Source organism: Malaclemys terrapin, chromosome 13, assembly GCF_027887155.1.
Source record: "Malaclemys terrapin pileata isolate rMalTer1 chromosome 13, rMalTer1.hap1, whole genome shotgun sequence".
In the NCBI taxonomy this organism is placed as follows: domain Eukaryota; kingdom Metazoa; phylum Chordata; order Testudines; family Emydidae; genus Malaclemys; species Malaclemys terrapin.
Window position 1 is genome coordinate 28,595,566 of NC_071517.1, and position 20,124 is coordinate 28,615,689.

At 51.0% G+C, this 20,124-nt stretch overlaps 1 protein-coding gene across 1 annotated transcript; it reads right to left on the reverse strand.

Annotated features, from left to right (window-relative positions):
- Nucleotides 1-960: 960 nt before the first annotated feature.
- LOC128848320 (tripartite motif-containing protein 15-like) lies at nucleotides 961-13,027 on the reverse strand. The gene is made up of 6 exons (XM_054048275.1): nucleotides 12,899-13,027; nucleotides 11,984-12,214; nucleotides 11,435-11,457; nucleotides 10,182-10,297; nucleotides 7,911-7,970; nucleotides 961-1,478 (listed from the first exon to the last, which is right to left on the reverse strand). The coding sequence occupies exons 1-6, from the start codon at nucleotides 13,025-13,027 to the stop codon at nucleotides 961-963; spliced, it is 1,077 nt and encodes a 358-aa protein (XP_053904250.1).
- Nucleotides 13,028-20,124: the final 7,097 nt, after the last annotated feature.

Here is a 20,124-nt window from a genome sequence, read left to right on the forward strand (position 1 = left end):
TTCAACTCACCTTCTCCTACTAGCTCTCGCAGTGTTGCCAACCCCAGAAGTTAAAAATCATGATTCAGAACCGAAAGGCATGAAATTGGCCCCCAAAACATGAGATTTCAAAAATAAGTTATATAAATGTATCCTGGTTTATCTTGTGGTTTTTGTCCACTGCCTGCCCATCCCCTGGGGCTTTGACAATTACAGTGGTGCCAACCCTCCCAGCTTTCCAGGGGAAGGTGACTTTGGCCCCTGAAGCAGGAACTCTGGCTGGGAGACCCCACTGAGATCTAATGACACAGATTTGTACAAAACGCTCCCTGCTTCTGTGGAGCTTCCAGCTTCTCTCCAATGCCCCAAATGCTAATTAATCAATTCTGTGTCCCTGCCACCTTCACATCTTCCTGTCCCAAGCCTGGTTATTAATTTTGCCCAGCCCCCACATCTGCTCCTCAGAGCCCCTCTGCTCCTCCTGCAGCTCCAGGGGTTCTTCACTCTCCTCCCACTCCCATCCCTGGTGCTGCGGGGAGGGATGGGGGAGGAGCTTCCAGGGGTCATAGAGATGAGGAGCCAGGGGCTGGGTAGATGGGATTCCTCCAGGGTCACAGAGAGTGGAATGACAGAAGCTAGAGAAGCCCATTTTTTCATTCTTATTTACCCATCCCCCTGCCCATTTATCAATGACACTGTCTGAGCCTGTATGGGCAGAGTCATCCTGGTCCATGCAGAACAGTGGCAAACAGGCTACAAAATCCTTGGGGCAATGAAGTTGGCTTCTCTAGCTCCATCGCTCCCTGCTGTCTATGGTTGGCAGTCCAGAGACTCCACAGAGCCTGCAGTGTCATAGAGACTGCAGAGTACAAAGTTTGTAGGAAGACAGGCATCATCCAGAGTCAAAGACACTAGGAAACCTCAGCCTAGAGAGGCTGATTTCGGGGTCCCCAGTGGGATATTCCCACCACCCCCTGTGTCTCAGGGACACAGTCTGAGCTGGGATCCCCCCACCCACAGCCAGGGGTGGGTTCTCTCCCCAGGGACAGAGGCCAGCAGGAAAGTGAAGATCAGGGCCTCATCACCAGCATTGAAAAATGTAACCTGCCCCCGTTCACAGTCCAGACAAACCTGGATCCTGCTGGGGCCCCGGCGCATGGGCAGGGGGGTCACAGGGGATGTGAGAGCCTGGTACTGACCCCAACACCACTCTACAGCCCAGATCCCTTCCTTAGGGTTAAGATGGATCCATCCCTTCCTCCTCACAGACTCTCTGGCCACCCCCACAGCCCAGTGTCCCCCACCCTGCACTTTCACCTCCACCTCCCAGCAATGTCTCCCCGAGGTGAATCCCTCACATCCCAGCAGACAGAGCTCAGAGTCAAATCTCTCAGGATTGTTGGGCAGATCCTGCCGTGTGTGTCCCCATCTCACACTTTTCTGATCCTCCGACAGGACGAGTTCAGGATGAGCTGTGTCTGGATCCAGAGTCACATTCACTGAGAGAGAGAGAGAATCAGAGTATTAGGAGCAGATCTCAGCCCTAGGGGAGGCTGGGACCATTTTTCACACACCCCAGCAGCCCTGTTTAGGCTGGGCACCTGAGACTGAGCAGAGGTTTCACTGCAGTTCCTCACTCTGTGCAATGAGAGACACTGTGTTAGTTTCTCATTTGTTTGCAGTCTTCACTTGAGCCTCAATGGGTCTGCTCCATTCCCAGTGGCAGAGAAACAGCAAAGAAGCTTTTCATGAGGAGGGAGTGGAGGAGGCAGGTACCAGCTTTAAACCCCAGAGGGAAGCTTCCTAAATGCATCCTCCACTCCCAGGCTAGGGAATAGAGAGGAAGATGCAGCATGGGGGAAGAGCAACTTAAGATCAGAGAGTAGGAGAAAGCATTGGGTGGGGAAGCCCCATCTACAGCCCAGAGAGGAAGTTGGGAGGGGGGGCATCAGCAGGAGAGCATCTCCCCAATCCAGGAATTAAGGAATACCGAGCAATGGCAGGTAAATAGTATAATGGTGTCACGGAGTGTTGGGGGACTCAGGGCCCTGCACCCCCGGCTGCCTGCGATTCACCATGACTCTCAGCCAGCCAGTAGAGCAGAAGGTTTATTTGGATGACAGGAATACAGTCCAAGACAGGTCTTGCAGGCACAGACAACAGGGCCCCCCTCAGTTAGGTCCAGCTTGGGGTCCCAGGGCATCCCAGCCCACTCCCCTTTGGGGGGGGGGGTCAGAGCCATCTCGGCCTCCCAGCCATCTCTCCAGCCCGCTTCCAGCACTCTGCCTTCAGCCACCCCTCCCACAGCCTTTGTTCAGTTTCCCGGGCCAAGGTGTCACCTGGCCTCCAACCCCTTCCTGGGTTCTCATGTTACACGCTCAGGTATTCGCCTTTGGGCAGACTCCCATCCCCAATGCAGACTATCCTAGCCACACTCCCCTGTCAGCATTCACAGACCACAGTAAGAACAGGCCCAGTTCGTCACATCTCCCCCCTTCGAGACCGAACTGAGCAGGGTCACTTTAACCAGTGACCCGGGGAAGTTCGAACCTACCCCCGTTCCCATGGATGCCCCCGCATCCCTCCCATTCCTTGGTGAGAATTACACCAGGCCCCTCCAGTTTCACGCCCCCCCCTTGGTCGGGGGTGCTTGATGGCCCTCGCAGTTCGCATGTGGGAAGGTTTATGCGGCCTGTGCCCTTTTCCCACCCCCATACCTCTGGGGTTCCAACTGGGCTGTGGTCTTCTCCCAGCGCTCCAGTTTGAAGGTCTGTGCTTTGGGCTCTCTTGGTTTAGAGCCGCCCTTTTAACCTTGGCCACCCTCTGGAAAGGATCCTTTATGCTGGGCAAGGGTCCTAAAGCTGTTTTCCCCTTGTCCCAGGCCTTCCTCCCCCTCTGACAGGGGTCACAGGATCCGCAGTACTGTCGGACAGTAACAAAGACCCCAGGCCAGTAAAAGCTCCGTAGCAGCCTCTGCTGGGTACGCCAGGTTCCCTGGTGCCCTGAGAGAGGAATGTCATGGGCCCGGCACAGCAGCTGGCGGCGATACTTCTGGGGTACCACCAGCTGCCTCCTGATCCCCCCTGACTCCATTTTCCATGGGGGAGCCCATTCTCGGTACAGGAACCCCTTCTCCCACAGGAACCTTTTCTGGCCACCTCGTCCCATGGTCTGTACCGCATTGAGGTCGGCCAGGTCCCTTATCTTCCGCAAGGAGGGATCTCTCTGCAACTCGGCCTGGAACTCAGCAGCTGGGACAGGGATGGCCACCTGCTCTTTCTCGCCGGCTGGGTCTGAAGCTGCAGCCTCCCTGAGCCGTGTCCCTGGGCGTTCCCTCCCCACCAGGTTAGGGTCCTGCGCCTCAGGCAAGGCACCACCCCCAAGGCCAGGGCGCAGTGCCCCTCGTCGGCTCTGACTGCGGGTCACAACCAGTTCCCTTTGGAGGGTTGCTTGGCCAGTTCTCCAGGTCCCCCCCCATCAATACCTCAGTGGGCAAATACGGGTGTACCCCCACATCCTTGGGGCCCTCCTTGGCCCCCCACTTCAGGTGTACCCTTGCCACGGGCACTTTGACTGGTGTTCCGCCCACCCCCGTCAGGGTCAGGTAGGTGTTGGGCACCACCTGATCTGGGGCCACCACCTCGGGCCGGGCCAGCGTCACCTCTGCGCCCGTATCCCAGTATCCATTGACCTTCCTCCCATCCACCTCCAGGGGAACAAGGTACTCTCTCCGGAGGGACAGCCCCGCGCCCACCGTATAAACCAAAAACCCTGAGTCTGGAGCATCCAGCCCCCTAGAGGAGCTGGCCTGGAGCTCTCCCCCCTCCTTAGCAGGTGGTACTCTGCCAGCCCCCCTTCCCTGGGAATGCTGCCTCTCGCCGGGCTGGGTCTCTACCCAGTCAACCCTCCGTGGGTTCGGTCTGCTCAGTCTGTCCCCGAGCCTGGGGCACTGGGCCCGTATGTGGCCTTTTTGGCCACAGTGGTAGCAGCCCATGTCCCATGGGTCCCCCCGAGTGGGTCGGATGGTCCTGACGCCGGATGTTCCCCTTTGATGGGTTTTTTCTGTATTTTCCCACGGGGAGGTCCCATGGTGACTCTCTCTCTGCGTTGTGGTGGGACTGTTCCTTTGGGACTCCTCCCTGTTATCTCCTGACCGGCTCTTTACAAACTCATCGGCCAGCCGGCCTGCATGTCGCGGGTTCTCTGGCTTTCTGTCCACCAACCACAGCCTCAGGTCAGATGGGCACCGCTCATACAGTTGCTCCAGTACCAGCAGTTTGACCAGGTCCTCCTTCGTCTGGGCCCCATCAGCCCACTTGCTGGCGTATCCTTCCATGCGGACGGCTAGTTGCAGATATGAGATCTCAGGGGTTTTATCCTGACTCCGGAACCTTTCCCGGTACATCTCAGGAGTCAGCCCAAACTCATGTAGCAGGGCCTTTTTGAATAGTTCGTAGTCCCCTTTCTCTGCCTCTTCCAGTTGGCGGTACAATGCCACGGCTTTGGGGTCCAGTAAGGGGGTAAGGACCCGGAGTCTGTCCGCAGGATCAACCCGGTGCAGCTCGCAGGCCGTCTCAAAGGCCTCCAGGAAGTCATCCATGTCCTCCCCCTCCTTGTGTGGGGCCAGGATGCACTTATCAAAGCTCCGTGCAGTCCTGGGTCCCCCCTCACTTACCGCAGCCGGGGGTTCGCTGCCCCTCAGTCTCGCCAGTTCCAGTTCATGCTGACGCTGTCTCTCTTCATGCTGTCTCTGTCTCTCATTCTCCTCCCGTTCATGCTGCCTCAATTTCTCTTTCTCCTCCCGTTCATGCTGTCTCTGTTGTTCACGATCCTCCAGCTCTCTCAGTTTTAGCTCTTTCTCCCATTCCAGCCAATTCCGCTCCACGGATGCCGAACGTCGCCGGGAGGATCCTCTGCTGGCCGGCGAGCTTCGCCGGGAGGATCCCCTGCTGGCCGGGGGGGTCACGGCGCCCTCGGTATTTGCTGGGCTCCTCCCCACCCTTCCCCTAGGCATAGGAAGGAGGGGTCTCGGGCAGCCCTCAGCAGCCGGCTGACCACTCCCAGCTGGGACAGACACTGGTGCCTGTGCTGCATTTGCCAGGCTGCTTCCCTGAGACACAGGGATCAGTTCATTCGCGCGATCTTCCGCCTCCAGCCGGGCAATGAGCTGTTCTTTGGTGAGCCTCCCAATGCGCAGCCCCCTCTGCTTGCACAGCTCCACCAGGTCGCTCTTAAGCCGCTTGGCATACATCTTCCTGCTGGCCACTCACCGGCCTGTGTGCTCACAGCTCCCCACAGTTCCCAGGGGGACCCCTAGTGTGCCAGCCCTTCTCGAGGTCACCACCTCTCTGCCAGGGTCGAGCTGCAGTCTCCTCCGCCCCTGGGACCACTCACTGCGATCCCCCCGGGGGACCCTGTTACCGCAAAAGTCCTTCTCGCTGGTCACACACTCCCAGGGGTAATAACCGTCTCTCTCTCACTCTTCAGCACGCCTGCTCCCCGTCAATCCCCCTTCGTTTTACTGCTCCCCAGTCACTTACTGCAGGAAGCGCCGTCCACGGGGTGCAGTAGATCCCACCACTGCTACCAGTTGTCACGGAGTATTGGGGGACTCAGGGCCCTGCACCCCCGGCTTCCTGCGATTCACCATGACTCTCAGCCAGCCAGTAGAGCAGAAGGTTTATTTGGATGACAGGAATACAGTCCAAGACAGGTCTTGCAGGCACAGACAACAGGGCCCCCCTCAGTTAGGTCCAGCTTGGGGTCCCAGGGCATCCCAGCCCACCCCCCTTTGGGGGGGGGGTCAGAGCCATCTCGGCCTCCCAGCCATCTCTCCAGCCCGCTTCCAGCACTCTGCCTTCAGCCACCCCTCCCACAGCCTTTGTTCAGTTTCCCGGGCCAAGGTGTCACCTGGCCTCCAACCCCTTCCTGGGTTCTCATGTTACACGCTCAGGTATTCGCCTTCGGGCAGACTCCCATCCCCAATGCAGACTATCCTAGCCACACTCCCCTGTCAGCATTCACAGACCACAGTAAGAACAGTCCCAGTTCGTCACAAATGGCTAACAAGGGTCAGGCTGGAGACTCTTGCCTATATGCTCGGGGATTTACTGATCGCCATGTTTGGGGTCGGGGGGGAGTTTTCCTCCGGGGTAGATTGGCTGAGGCCCTGGAGGTTTTTCGCCTTCCTCTGCAGCATGGGGCAGGGATCACTAGCAGGAGGGTTCTCTGCCAATTGAAGTCACTAAAACACAGGATTTGGGGACTTCAACAGCAGAGTCAAGGGAAGGGGTGGGGACAGTTTTGTGGCCTGCGGCATGCAGGGGGTCAGACCGGATGATCATAGTGGTCCCTTCTGACCTTAAATTCTATGAGTCTATGAGTCTATAAGTAGTGAGCAGCTCTAAATATGGGAGAGCCCAGCCCTGACCAAAGGGAAGATAGGATATTGGAGAAGAGCGATGGGGAGACACCCTCCACCGGGGTAAAGCAGGGGATGTGTCAGCTCTTAGGGCAGAGAGCTCTGTTTAAGTGCTGCTCAGTGGGAGTGTTTATGTTCATTAGCATGGGCATGAACTCAGCACCAAGGCCGGTGTCAGGATTGTTTGTGTGACTTCAGCTTGGGATCGCCTCACTGTTTAATGTGTGTATTTTTAGGGCTGTGTGTGTCATGGTCGCTGTTGGTTTGGTTGTTAACTTTACCTACAATCTCATGAAGATGCTTTCATTGGAATTTTCTCAAAATTTAAAGACAATCTCCACGTACAATCTCACTGTGACGGGATCCCCTGGGTGTAGCCTGGGTCTATGGGACTGCTGTGCCTCCTTAACTCTCCAGCCTGGGCTATCTCTCATGATGCTTTGCTAGTGACAAGCAGCAAACCCCTCTGGGCACTGTTATCACTCAGCAGAACTTCATGTGGAGCCCCACACCCAGCTAGATTGCATGAATGCTCCCAGAGCCACTCGTGAATCACACAGAGAAAGGCACCAGCTGAATCCCGCCAGCTACCAGCCTTGCACCTCAGGAATATACCATCTTGCACTGCTCAAGATGAGCAGTGCAAGTTTATTAATTGGTTCACCAATTCATCAATGGAAAGGGACTATACATCAGCCTTTGTAAACCTGAGCAGATTTAGCAAACACTTCAGGCAAACTCACAGGAAAAGATAAACAGTTAAACAAATTTACTGACTACAAAAGATAGATTTTAAGTGATTATAAGTGATAGGCCAAAAAGTCAGAGTGGTTACCAAAAGAAAAGAAAATATAAGCACACAGTCTAAACTCTTCACCCTATTAGACTGGACAACATCTATTTAAGCAGTTTTTCTCACCCCACTGGATAGTGCAGTTAATAGTAAACAGGTTTCACCCTTGAAACCTGGACCTCTGTTGGAGTCTTCAGGCTTCTAAGTGTCCTTGTTGCTTGCCAGTGGGGGCAGGAGAACAGGCCAAACATAGGGCCCCCTGTGTTCTGTTTTATACCCTTAGTCCATGTGGTTGGAGAACACAAGTCCAGGCATGTCTGGTGGGCATTGCTGAGTCACAAGGTGAAGAAATACCCCAATGTGTCTCCTGTGAGTGAGTCATTGAATTGTAACTCCTCTGCTGGACAATGACTGGTGATGTCTGTTCAGCACCCACCTGGGCATTGCTTATCTCCCTTGTCATTATCTCTTGAGAGCTAGTATCTGGGCATTTCCCAAACTCACAGCATATTTTAGTGACAACCATACAACACATTCTCATAACTTCATATGCATTAATGATATACATATTTAGATAGAACAATGACTTTCAGTAGATCATAACCTTTCCCCTTATACCTCACACGGCATGCTTTATATGCAATATCACAATTATATATAAATGAGGCATATGGGGGTTATAGGGCACTGCCCCAAGGTATACAATGTCACACTCACCCAGTCCGCATGATCCCAGGGATTCCCCTCTTTTTGTCTCCAGTGGAGATGGCAGAGTGGCTGGAAGGGGAAAGGATAAAAGAGACAAGATTTCAGGCTTTCATATTTATGGCAGCATCCCTACTCTAAACTCATAGAACTGTGTTTTAATTATGACAGAGAAATAGACAGAGAGGCCCAGAGACACACTCAGGTATTTAATATAAACTAATCTGAAGCATTCTATTTCCTCTCTCATTCAGGCATCTCACAGCAATGGAATCAACAGCCATGAAGTCTCACAATGACATACAATCTGTAAGTGAGATTTACGTTTCCCTCTTCATCCCCTCCCACCCTCCAGACCCCAGTAGGTTTATCTCATTCACTTACTTCATTTTCTCATAATCTAGACCCAGGTCATACAAAGACTTTGGCATAAAAGTAACTTTTCACCCACTTTGGTCCCTTTGACACTAACAGGATGTTCTGCCTCCATAGGCAGAAATATGAATAATCATAAAATAATTTTATCTATGTAGAAATCGAGGCAGGGGGAAGGTTGGCGAAATGGGCCAGATTCACCCCTGTATGGGCAAAAGGAGAGAGGGGAGGCAATTTGTGACTCTGCTGTTCAGTGGCTGCAGGGGCCGGTGCAGACCTTGGCACAGGCTGAGGAAGTTCTGAAGCCAGCCAGAGTTACATCCCTATGACAATGGCCCCTGTGTCTCTTGGCCAGTGTGCAGAGTGTCAGAGGCCCAGCTTTACGCTGCCCCCCTCCCTCTATCCCTGCCCCCCTCACTAACCCCACCCCATTCTCAGCCCTCTCAGGAACATGCCTTGTGCCTGCAGCTGCTGTGGAGGAGACACAAGAGGATTCCTCTGGAGTGGGAGGGGCTTTCTCCTTGCCTACAGCCCATGTGGCCCAGACTAGCTGCCATACGGGACCACAGCACAGAGAGGGACCAGGTCCAGATTTTAAAAATGGCCATTAATTTAGGATCTAAATTTTGAGTGCTGACCTTTAGGCCCGAGGGCCTGGTTCTCAGAGGTGTTGGGCACCTGCAGCTCCCACTGACTCCACCTGCAGCTGTGGATGCTAAATAGCTCTGGAGCATCTGCCCTCAGGGCTGGTTCCAGGCACTAGCTTAACAAGCAGGTGCTTGGGGTGGCCAAGGGAGAGGGGCGGCACCTGCGGCAATTCGGAGGCGGCAGGTCCCTCACTCCCTCTAGGAGCGAAGGACCTGCTGCTGAATTGCCGCCATCGATCGCGGCTTTTTTGTTTTGTTTTTTGTTTTGTTTGGGACGGCAGAAATGCTGGAGCCAGCCCTGCCTGCCCTGCAGCTCTCTAGTTCGGAGAGAAACTCAGGTGCCCCAAATTAGTCCATTTTGCTAAATTTGGGCCTTAATGTTCATACTGTTGTTAAGTCATTAATTAATGTGAGACACCCTGACACCTGGGCCCCTATTACATCAGCTCAATTTGTCTGCTTTCCCACTACTTATTAGAGTAAGTATTAAGAGTTGGTACAAGGGGCATTTCTTATGCATAAGTTTGGAGAACACAAGATTGTGCATTTATGCCGACTGACTTGGCTTTGGCTTACTTAGCAGTTTGCTTGACATACAGGAAATATTGCCTTAAGTGACCTTGTTATTTAGTGATGTTGCAATTCAGATAAATTGCTCTGTGGGACGAAGAGATGTTTTGACCACACAATGTGCTTAAAGACAACAGACACCCAAAATGTACTGTGGAGGTAATGGTCAATGTGACCTATGCATAATCAGTGGTAATAAACCAACCAAGAAAGAGAATAATAACATGAAAAGAGCTTGGATAGCCAATTTAAAAGTTCATATATGTGTATTGTATGAGCTATATAAGATACTTAATATTCATAGCACTCAAACATGATTGGAAGAGAACTAACAAATATATAATTTGGATGTGTATAATATGTCAGACATTGTAAGGGGTTGTCGGAGCTTCATAGAAGAAATGCACCGTGACCTACCCATGCCCCAGGAGATGGTAACTGGCCTGTACTTTATTCTGTACATCTGACATTTCTTACTTTAACTGTAACTGTAATTGTAATGGCAAGGCATGCTTTTGGTACAAATAAAACTATGAATTATTCAACCTGAGTCTCTTGCACCCCATGTGTGGCCTTCTCACCCAACAATTAAATCCATGCATAATATAATTATGAACCAATAGGCCAAAGCCATTCTCCCACAGTCCCAGAGGCTTATCCTGATTTCCCCTCCTAGATCCCTTCTAGGTACCTTTGAACTTCCTCAGAGTCTCCATTAGAGCCATAGTTTTCTGGGAGTAATCACTGAGTCTCTTTTCCAGTTCAGGAGTAATCTCTAGTGGTTGCTGGAACTTCCCCTTCTCACACCTGGACAGAAAGAGTTTAACATGGTTATATTTCATTTAGTGACTCATTGTAAGTTCTTGCTAGTGAGTTGCTGCTCTAATGGGCCTGGAGCCAACAGTGCTGGAACCTCAGTAGAAGTCAGGGGCCACAAGGGCCTGCACCTCTCTGTGGCCTCTGCTCCTCCTCTTGCCCCCAGAGGCCCCTCCCCCTGGCCAGGCCACAAGCCAGAGTTGGACTGCGGTAAAAATTGCACAGGGAGCCTGGGCCATTGTGGGCACCTCAGAACTTCCACATGCCCTGGATGGGAGTCCAGGTGATCACCCCACTGGGAAATGCAGCTCCTGCTGGCATTGCTCCTTGCCTGCCCGAGGCTTGCAGTTTGGTGGGGGGCAACATGACCCTCTGACCTCCAAACTATGCCCATGTTAAAAAGTGAGCAGGCATTGCCCTCCCACTTTTAAAAGTGTGTGTGGGGGGGCAAGGTTCCCCTGCATCCCTCCTGGTTATGGCATCCATGTCTGGAGTTAGAATTTCTCTACTCCTCCCAGCCTCAGAGCAGGCACAAGAGAGTTTATGGCTGTGCAACCTTCCCTCAAAGGTCACATTAATATTCTTAAGCCCTAGCCTGGGGAGGCTAGGTCTGGGGATTAAAGAGGAATTGAGTCTCTATGGCCCATTCACTCCTTGGCCTCCATGCTCTGATGGACACAAAGTTTCCATGTGAAGTGTTGTAGAAATCTGTCCACTAGGAATTACAGTGAGACACCAATTCCCAACCTCCCCATCTTATTCCACACGGGTCTCCAAACTTCAGGTGGGAAAGACTCTGGGTCACTGCTGACCTGGGCTGAAGAGTAACCAGTGCCCCAGCAGTTAAAAGACTCATATTCCATCTCCACTATCCTGAGGCAGCCAGTCCCCCAGGGATGTAACATCTCTAAGAAATACTTTAGATTAATCTTTACCATTCAATAGATAATTCCAGAGTGTTCTGTAAAAGGGTGAGAACCTCGGGATGAGGTTGATCAGAGAGATTTGTATCCAAAAATGCAACCTTCCCCCCACATTTTGCTGTAGAGCCCTAGGGAGATGTGGTGCTAACATCGTCTCCCAGCTCTTTCCCAGCATTGTGAAGGGGAATGAGAGAGAGCCACGTACCTGCTCAACGTGCTTCTGAAATCCTGGGGGGTGGGGGAGGAGGAGGGAGAGAGAGAGAGAGAATTTAAGTCCCACATGACACACACACTTTGAATTCCAAGGAAGGGATTTTGCAAGTATGGGGAAAAGAGTCCCTGCCCTGGACCCAGGGCCATGGATTCTCTGAGCTAATGGGGCTTTTCTATCTCTAATTTAATTTAATTTAATTAATGGAGATATCCCATCTCCTAGAACTGGAAGGGACCTTGAAAGGTCATTGAGTCCAGCCCCCTGCCTTCACTAGCAGGACCAAGTACTGATTTTGCCCCAGATCCCCGAGTGGCCCCCTCAAGGATTGAACTCACAACCCTGGGTTTAGCAGGCCAGTGCTCAAACCACTGAGCTATATCAATGTGTCTGTGACTCTGCAAAGAACAATAGGAATTCACATTTCAGCAATGCACACACTGAGTTACACTGTGATCTCTAACTGCTGGACCCCAGTGCCCATGTTTTAGGAGATGTCCTGTTCCTGTGTTGGGATCTGGATTATTTCTAACTCAGTCTCACCTGCAGGAATTCTCTCGCTGGCTTCTGATACTTCCCCTCCATCTCACTGATCAGCTCACTGAGACGGGAAATCTCCTCAGAGAGTTTGGTTATATTTTCATTCTGTATCTTCACAATCTCCTTGTCCAGCTTTTCCAGCTGGGCCAGCAGGAGTCGCTCTTGTTCCTCCAGGAACTGCAGCAGTTGCTGAAATTCAGACACAATTTTCTGCCTCTCCTTTTCTATCTGTTTCTGTAAAACAACAGGGAAAGGGCTGGTCAAGAACTTGGAGGTAGTGTAGAGAACTTTCATAGAGTCAGGGTGACCAGATGTCCCAATTTTATAGGGAAAGTCCCGATTTTGGGGTCTTTTTCTTATATAGGCTCCTATTATCCCCCACCCCTGTCCCGATTTTTCACATTTGCTGTCTGGTCATCCTATATGGAATGCTGAGTGTGCAGGAGGGAGAACTTCTTTGTAAACCCTACGATTTCTGACACTTGATTCTACCCTGTGATTACTTGAGAGAGGATTCTCTCACACCTTGGTCATTTTGCCCCAATGTCTCTGGAAAGGGATGTTTTCATCTCTGACATGATTAGGACATTGTGTTATCCATGGCCTCTGACAATGGAGCTCCAGAGCAGCAGGAGGCAGCACTCAGCATTACACTGACAGAGAGGCCAGAGAGAAAAAAAAGAATCAAATAATTCAGCAATGAAAAACATGACACAGACACAGTGAAAACCACAAGGGCTAGAAATTCACTCATTAACTGAAATGAAAGCTTAGATTCTGCACATGAATCAAACACAGAAAATCTAGGATCACAGAGAAAAACACACATGCCCACATTCACCAAGGGCCTAGAGGAATCGGCCCATAAACAAACCTCTCACCACAACTCTCCACAGGTCAATAACAACAAGCACCTACCAGATACTCCTGGATTTTATCCTCTCCAGTCACTTTAAATCCCAGCAGTTTTTCTCTCTCTTCACTCAGAGTCTTCAAATAGGCCTGAATTTTTTCCTGTAGAGACAGAAACGATTTGGGAGGTTTCATTTTGAGGATTGAGAGGGGTGTGTAGGGGGATGTTTTTCCATCCAAATCAAGGGGACTGTTTGTCCTAATCCGTCTATGACATCAGGGCCAGCAGGGAAATGAAACCTAAGAATGGAGACTGGGTCCTTGGCTACACTTGCAAGTTACAGTGCTGTAAAGCTGCCCCTAGTGCTGTAACTCACTCCCTGTCCACACTGGCAAGGCATTTGCAGCGCTGTATCTCCGTGGTTGCAGCGCTGCATGTACTCCACCTCTCCGAGAGAAATAGTGAGTATTGCACCACCGCTGCAGCGCTGCGGCGCCAGTGTGGCCGCCCAATGCGCTGTGAATGGCCTCCAGAATTATTCGGCAGTATCCCACAATACCTGTTCTAGCCACTCTGGTCATCAGTTCAAACTCTACTGCCCTGGCCTCAGGTAACCAACCATGTGACCTACCCTTTACATTCCCCGGGAATTGTAAAAATCCCCTTCCTGTTTGCTCAGCCCGGCGTGGTGTGCAGTGCTATCAGCGAATCTTTCCAGGTGACCATGCCTCCACGCGCCAAGCGAGCCCCAGCATGGAGCAATGGCAAGTTGCTGGACCTCATCAGTGTTTGGGGGGAGGAAGCTGTACAGTCCCAGCTGCGCTCCAGCCGTAGGAATTACGATACCTTCGGGAAGGTATCAAAGGACATGATGGAAAGGGGCCATGACCGGGACACCCTGCAGTGCAGGGTTAAAGTGAAGGAGCTGCAGAGTGCCTACCGCAAAGCCCGCGATGCAAACGGCCTCTCGGGTGCTCCCCCTGCAACCTGCCGATTCTACAAAGAGCTGGATGCGATACTTGGGGTTAACCCCACCTCCACTCCGAGCACCACCATGGACACTTCAGAGCCGGTGGGGGGAGGAAGAGGAGGAGGAGGAAAACGTGAGTGATGGTGGTGGGCCGGATGGAGACACCCCGGAATCCCTGAAGCCATGCAGCCAGGAGCTCTTCTCGAGCCAGGAGGAAGGTAGCCAGTCGCAGCGGCCAGTACTTGGTGGAGGACAAACAAAAGAGCAGGTTCCCGGTATGCGGGGGGGGGGGGGTTTGGGAAGGAATTTTTTCGCTGCAGGCTCGTTGGGAGAGGAGGGTTAGGCATGCATGCCTAGATTCGGAATAGTGCATTGACGTGGTTTATCACATTGCGGTAATCAGCCTCGGTAATCTCCTCGAATGTCTCATGCAGAACGTGTGCAATGCACTTGCGCAGGTTTATTGGGACAACCACCATGGCCCGTGTCCCAGCCAGGCTAACGTGTCCATGCCACTGTGCCGCGAGGGGTGGGGGGACCATTGCTGCACACAGGCAAGCTGTATATGGGCCAGGGCGGAAGCCGCATTGCAGTAGAAGACCCTCCCTTGCTTCCCAGGTCACCCTCAGCAGTGAGATATCGTCCAGGACGAACTCCTGTGGAAAATGTTGGGACAGTGTTCAGTGTAGGTGCCCCCTGAAGCTGTTGGCTCTCCCCAAGGCACAGAAACCCAGAGGACAGTGCAGCCCTGAAACAATCAGTCCCCCTTACTCACCATTTTGAGGCTCCCGTGGGATATGTGTGCCCTGTTTCGGATGGGAAAATTATACTATTGTGTAGACCCTGTGTGTTTTCTACTCCTTAAGTGCGGGGGGGAATCATTACTCTGTCTGGTATAAACAATGCTGCCTCTGTTAAATGTTGCATTTTGCCTATACAGCTCCATCCACCTTGAGACCTCAGCTGTCCCTCTTATCGCCTGCTCAGAGACTGCAAAGACTCAGGAAGAGACCGCAAAAAAGCAAAAAAGACATGCTGCAAGAAGTGATGCGGCAATCTACTAAAGAGAATGAGAAAGCACAGAACTGGAGGGAGAGAGAAAGCAGGAGGATCCGCCAGGAAAATGCAGCGCATCGGCGGCAAAGCACCGCGCACCAGCAGTAAAGCACTGATAGGCTCATAAGCATCCTGGAGCGCCAAGCAGATGCTACCCAGGAACAGGTGGCCATGCAGAAAGAGGAGCAGTACTGCAAACGCAAACACCATCACCCCGAACGCCCTTCCGTTGTGCCCCACTGTCACCCCCAACCCACTTTCCCCAACTTCCGTGTTCTTCATGCCACCCGCTGCCTCCAACACCAGTATCTTCACCACCCAGCCCTGAAAACCACGACCTTTACCATCTTCACTCAACCCCCATCACCATGCAGTATAGCTGTCATGAAGTGCAGCACTCACTGCACAGCACACCAGACAGGACATACGCGAATCTGTGATTGCACTGTTCCCCACTCCACCCCCTTGATTCTTTTCAATAAATAATGTTTTTTTCTTTTCAATAAATGGATTTTTGGGCTTTGAAAACATTCTTTATTATTGCATAAAGTAAAAGACTCCTTAGCCCAGGAAATAAACAGGCACTGCAAGTCTGCTTGTCTGCTTAGCAAACACTGATTCCTAAAGATTGGAACTACTGCACTTCACTCCCATGCAGGGCACCAGATATCACTGCTGGTTTTCAGCCTCAAATTGCTCCCTCAAGGCATCCCTAATCCTTGCAGCCCCGCACTGGGCCCCTGTAATAGCCCTGTTCTCTGGCTGTGCAAATTCAGCCTCCAGGTGTTGAACCTCAGAGGTCCATGCCTGAGTGAAGCTTTCACCCTTCCCTTCACAAATATTATGGAGGGCACAGCATGCGGATATAACCGCGGGGATGCTGTTTTCGGCCAAGTCCAGCTCCCCCTACAGAGATTGCCAGTGGGCCTTTAAACGGCCAAAGGCACACTCCACAGTCATTCGGCACCGGCTCAGCCTGTAGTTGAACCGTTCCTTGCTGCTGTCAAGGCTCCCTGTGTAGGCTTTCATGAGCCACGGCATTAACGGGTAAGCAGGATCTCCAAGGATCACAATGGGCATTTCAACTTCCCCTACCGTGATCTTCCACTCTGGGAAAAAAGTCCCGGCCTGCATCTTCCTGAACAGCCAAGTGTTCCGAGAGATGCATGCATCATGCACCTTTCCGGGCCAGTCTGTGTTAATGTCAATGAAACGCCCATGGTGATCCACAAGCGCCTGGAAAACCATAGAGAAATACCCCTTCCGATTAACGTACTCGGATCCTAGGCGGGTTGGTGCCAGAATAGGAATGTGTGTCCCATCTATCGCCCCTCCACAGTTAGGGAATCCCATTTGTGCAAAGCCATCCACTATTTCCTGCATGTTACCCAGAGTCACGGTTCTTCTGAGTAGGATGCGATTAATGGCCTTGCAAACTTGCATCAACACGATTCCACTCCAAACTGGTTTGCGACCAACCGGTAGCTGTCTGGAGTTGCCAGCTTCCAGATTGCAATAGCCACCCGCTTCTCCACTGGCAGGGCAGCTCTCAATCTTGTGTCCTTGTGCCGCAGGGTGGGGGCAAGCTCCTCACACAGTCCCATGAAAGTGGCTTTTCTCATCTGAAAGTTCTGCAGCCACTGCTCGTTATCCCAGACTTCCATGATGATGTGATCCCACCACTCGGTGCTTGTTTCCCAAGCCCAAAAGCGGCGTTCCACGGTGCTGAGCATGTCCGTGAATGCCACAAGCAATTTCGTGTCGCACCGTTACACGGCTCGATAGCATCGTCGGACTCCTCACCCTCACTCTCACTGTCACTTTGGATCTTAAGGAATAGTTCGACAGCCAAACGGGACGTGCTGGCGAGACTCGTCAGCATACGCCTCAGCAGTTCGAACTCCATTTCCTGCAGACAGATCGCGCTGCACAGAAACCGTTGAAAGATGGCGCCAAAGGTGGATGGAAACAAAGGGATTTCTGGGATGCAAAGCAATGCATCATGGGGCATTGGGACAGGACCCAGAATCCCCCACACCCACGCCCCCTTCCCACAATCCACGGTGCCAGAATGGGAAAAGGTGCTCTGTGGGATAGCTGCCCATAATGCACCGCTCCCAATAGCGCTGCAATTGCTGCAAATGTGGCCACGACAGTGCGCTGGGCACCTGTCAGTGTGGACAGACTGCAGCGCTTTCCCTACTCAGCTGCACGAAGTCAGGTTTAACTCACAGTGCTGTACATCTGCAAGTGTAGTCAAGGCCTGGGAGTGTGTCACATGCAGATTTGTTACCGATTCAGGTTCAGTTTTTTTAGTAATTAGAGAGAAACCTCAATTATCCAAGCTTGATAGATATTTATTAATTACTTAGTAGTAATCACATAACAAGAAACTGGAGTTACATGGTGGTGAATCAATAAATTTTCTTTTGAGAAGATTAAATTAACAAAGTGATACAAATCCCAGAAATCACCAGGGCTCCATATATGAGCTGGGATTATCCAAGGAGCCCAACTCCCAGTTGAATTTCAGCTCTGAAGCCCTGAGGATTGCACTGGTTGGACAGACTGGTCTGAGCATTAGGGCAAATCCCATTAGACAGGCTGACTTGTAAGAACAGTTGTGGTTTGCCGTAGTGCTGTCCTGAACAGAAATGCCTTCTGGGTAGGTATCCTCCTACTAAAGAGCCTAGAAACAGTGGATTCTGAGAGTTTTGAAAAGGCTGCATGATCCGACTAGTGGAAACACTTCGGGTGGTCCTTGCCCATGTACATGTAAGCAAGGTCCACATGAGCTCTCCCTGACATCTAGTGATGAGCTGGGGAGGAGAACTTCAGAAGCCAACCTTGTTTGCATGGATACATCTACCCTGCCTAGGTGCTCAGCATGATGGATCTGCTTTGCCCAAATGATCACTTTTGGTTGATGTTGGATCACAAATCTCTTTGTTATTGGGTGCAGGGGCAATAAAGGTTGAATCCACACAGTGACCTCCTCTAGTGCAGGCCAGCATCTGAGTTTAACCACTCATGGAACAACACAGGAGTTCAGAATCCCAGTGAGACACCTCATCACCCTGCTGGGCCTGGGGCCTTTATCAAGGCATCTTTCCCTTCTAATGGCCACACTTCATCACTGATCAGTGCTGCTGCTAGGGTAGTAGCATGGCCTACTGGTTAGGGCACTGAACTGGGTCTTGGGAGACCTGGGTGTTATTCCCATCTTTGCCACTGACCTGCTGAGTGACCATAGGCAAGTCTGTGCCTTGTTTCCCCTCCCACTCTTCATCTGTCTTGTCTAATTACACTGTAACAGGGCAGGGATTGTCCCCTCAGGGTCCTGCACAATCACAATCAGATCTCATTTGGGGTCTGTTGGGGCTACTGAGATGCAAATGCTACTAATAAAAACCGTGTTACAAATCAGGAACAACAACAGCTTGTAACTTCCTATTCTCCACGTTGCAGGCAGCACTTTCACATAGACAGGCCTGCAACTCATGTCATTTAAAGCTCACTGGTCATTTAACAACTTCTGGTCTATAGAAAATTCCCTTATGTCACCAGTGGGAGCTGGGTTTGAAGAGGAGTCAGTTTCTCAGACAAAAATTTTCTCACATCAGACATCTTTAAATTCTTTGTTTTTTTTTGCCTTTCTTGCCACACTGCAGTATCATTAACTTGTTATAGCATCTGTCATACCATGAAGGCGTTACAGAACTGAATGATGCAGTTATTCTGGGTTCTTTGTGGCCATGGGACTCTCTTGCTCAAACGACCCTAAGTGGGAAATGAATTTAGCTTCTCAGAAAAATGTTTCTTTCACTGCACATCTTTAAAGTCTTTATACTGCATAATTTACTTTTTATAGAATGTTTCATACAATGTAGGCTTTACAGAGCTCAGAGATGCAGTTACACAGATAGCGATAATAGGCAACTTGCTATGAAATTAACCGGTAATTAAAATCCAAAGTTATTACTCTTATTAATACTTTATTAAGTTATCCAAAATCTAAAGTTATTCAACTTTACAGCAATTCCCTACCTTGTACTCCAAACAGCCTCTGCTATGGGAACCACTGTGTGAGCCCTTTGAGTCCACAACAGATGGCAAACTAAACAAATCGAAGTTTGATCCTCTTCACAGAACTGTTTCAGAGGCTTCCGGTATTCCCCACACACCCTCTCACCTCCTGCTTCATCCAGTGCCTCTAAACTCAGCTGTTTGGCTGTTTCTACTTCTATCGCCAGCTGCCTATTTGGTCTGATGTTTCTCTGTTGCACAGTCTCTCCTTACTTGGGGCATAAGATGTCTGTATCCGATCCCTCCCAGTACTGGATGATGCAGGCTTGGATGAAATTGTGCCCACAATCCAGAGTGACAGGTTCTCTGAAATACTCCACACAGATTGGACAAGTAGCTTCATCCTGGAGACTTTTCACAGGGTTCTCTGAAGCCTGGCTCCCTTTGGACAGTGTAACAGGGTTAGTTTCACTTTCCAGAGCCCAGAATTATGCCCAGCCTGAAACACAACTGTGCAATTCCCTTTCTGGAACTGACTCTGCTGTTCACTCAGGGTCAAGCACCAAAGAATGACACTGAGCATATACATGGAGAGAGAGAAGTTTAGGGGGTTGAAAGCTAACTAACAATGACTCACAGATTTCAGAGGTTCAAGGGACAATTGTGCAGCCATTGAACCTAAGTAATACACAAACACAGAGTCAAACACGGCCCTGGGTAGAAATCAGATTCTTTTAAAGGGTCATAGTGATACAATCTGCCTCTATCAAAGGGCTATTTTTTTATTTTGGGTAAATGCAATCTGAGTACAGCAGAAAATTCAGCAGATGCTCAAACTATGTTTGAAAAGAAAATAAAGTACACATACAAAGGCTTGTTCAGAGGGGAGGAGAAATTTATCTTTACTCATCTTTATAGACTGCAAGCTCTTTGGGGCAGGCACCTCAGTACATGTAAGCTGCCAGCACAGATTTGTGTATCGTGTATTTTCTTGGGATGGTGAGTTGGGCCCACTGCCTTCTTCCTGGCCTGCCGCACACACAGAGCCCCCAACTTGGGAGAGGTGGATGAGGACCCTAGAGCAGTAGTTCTTGGAGCGAACACCCCATTGACATGCATGGGGTAGTTCCCTCCTCTCAGAGCTATTGGCTCAGGCTCTCTGCAGAGTCAGGCACACGTCACTGTATCAGTTAGGTTTAGGTCACACTTTCATACTTTTCAGTCATATGGGCTAGAAAG

Excerpts from the sequence above, each read along its gene's own strand:
- LOC128848320 (XM_054048275.1), bottom strand. The coding sequence starts at position 13,027 with ATGAAACCTCCCAAATCGTTTCTGTCTCTACAGGAAAAAATTCAGGCC. Across the intron at positions 12,215-12,898 it reads ATAAAATCCAGGAGTATCTG|AAACAGATAGAAAAGGAGAG; the intron begins GTAGGTGCTTGT and ends GTTGTTTTACAG. Across the intron at positions 1,479-7,910 it reads CCTGGGATCATGCGGACTGG|TGAATGTGACTCTGGATCCA; the intron begins GTGAGTGTGACA and ends TCTCTCTCTCAG.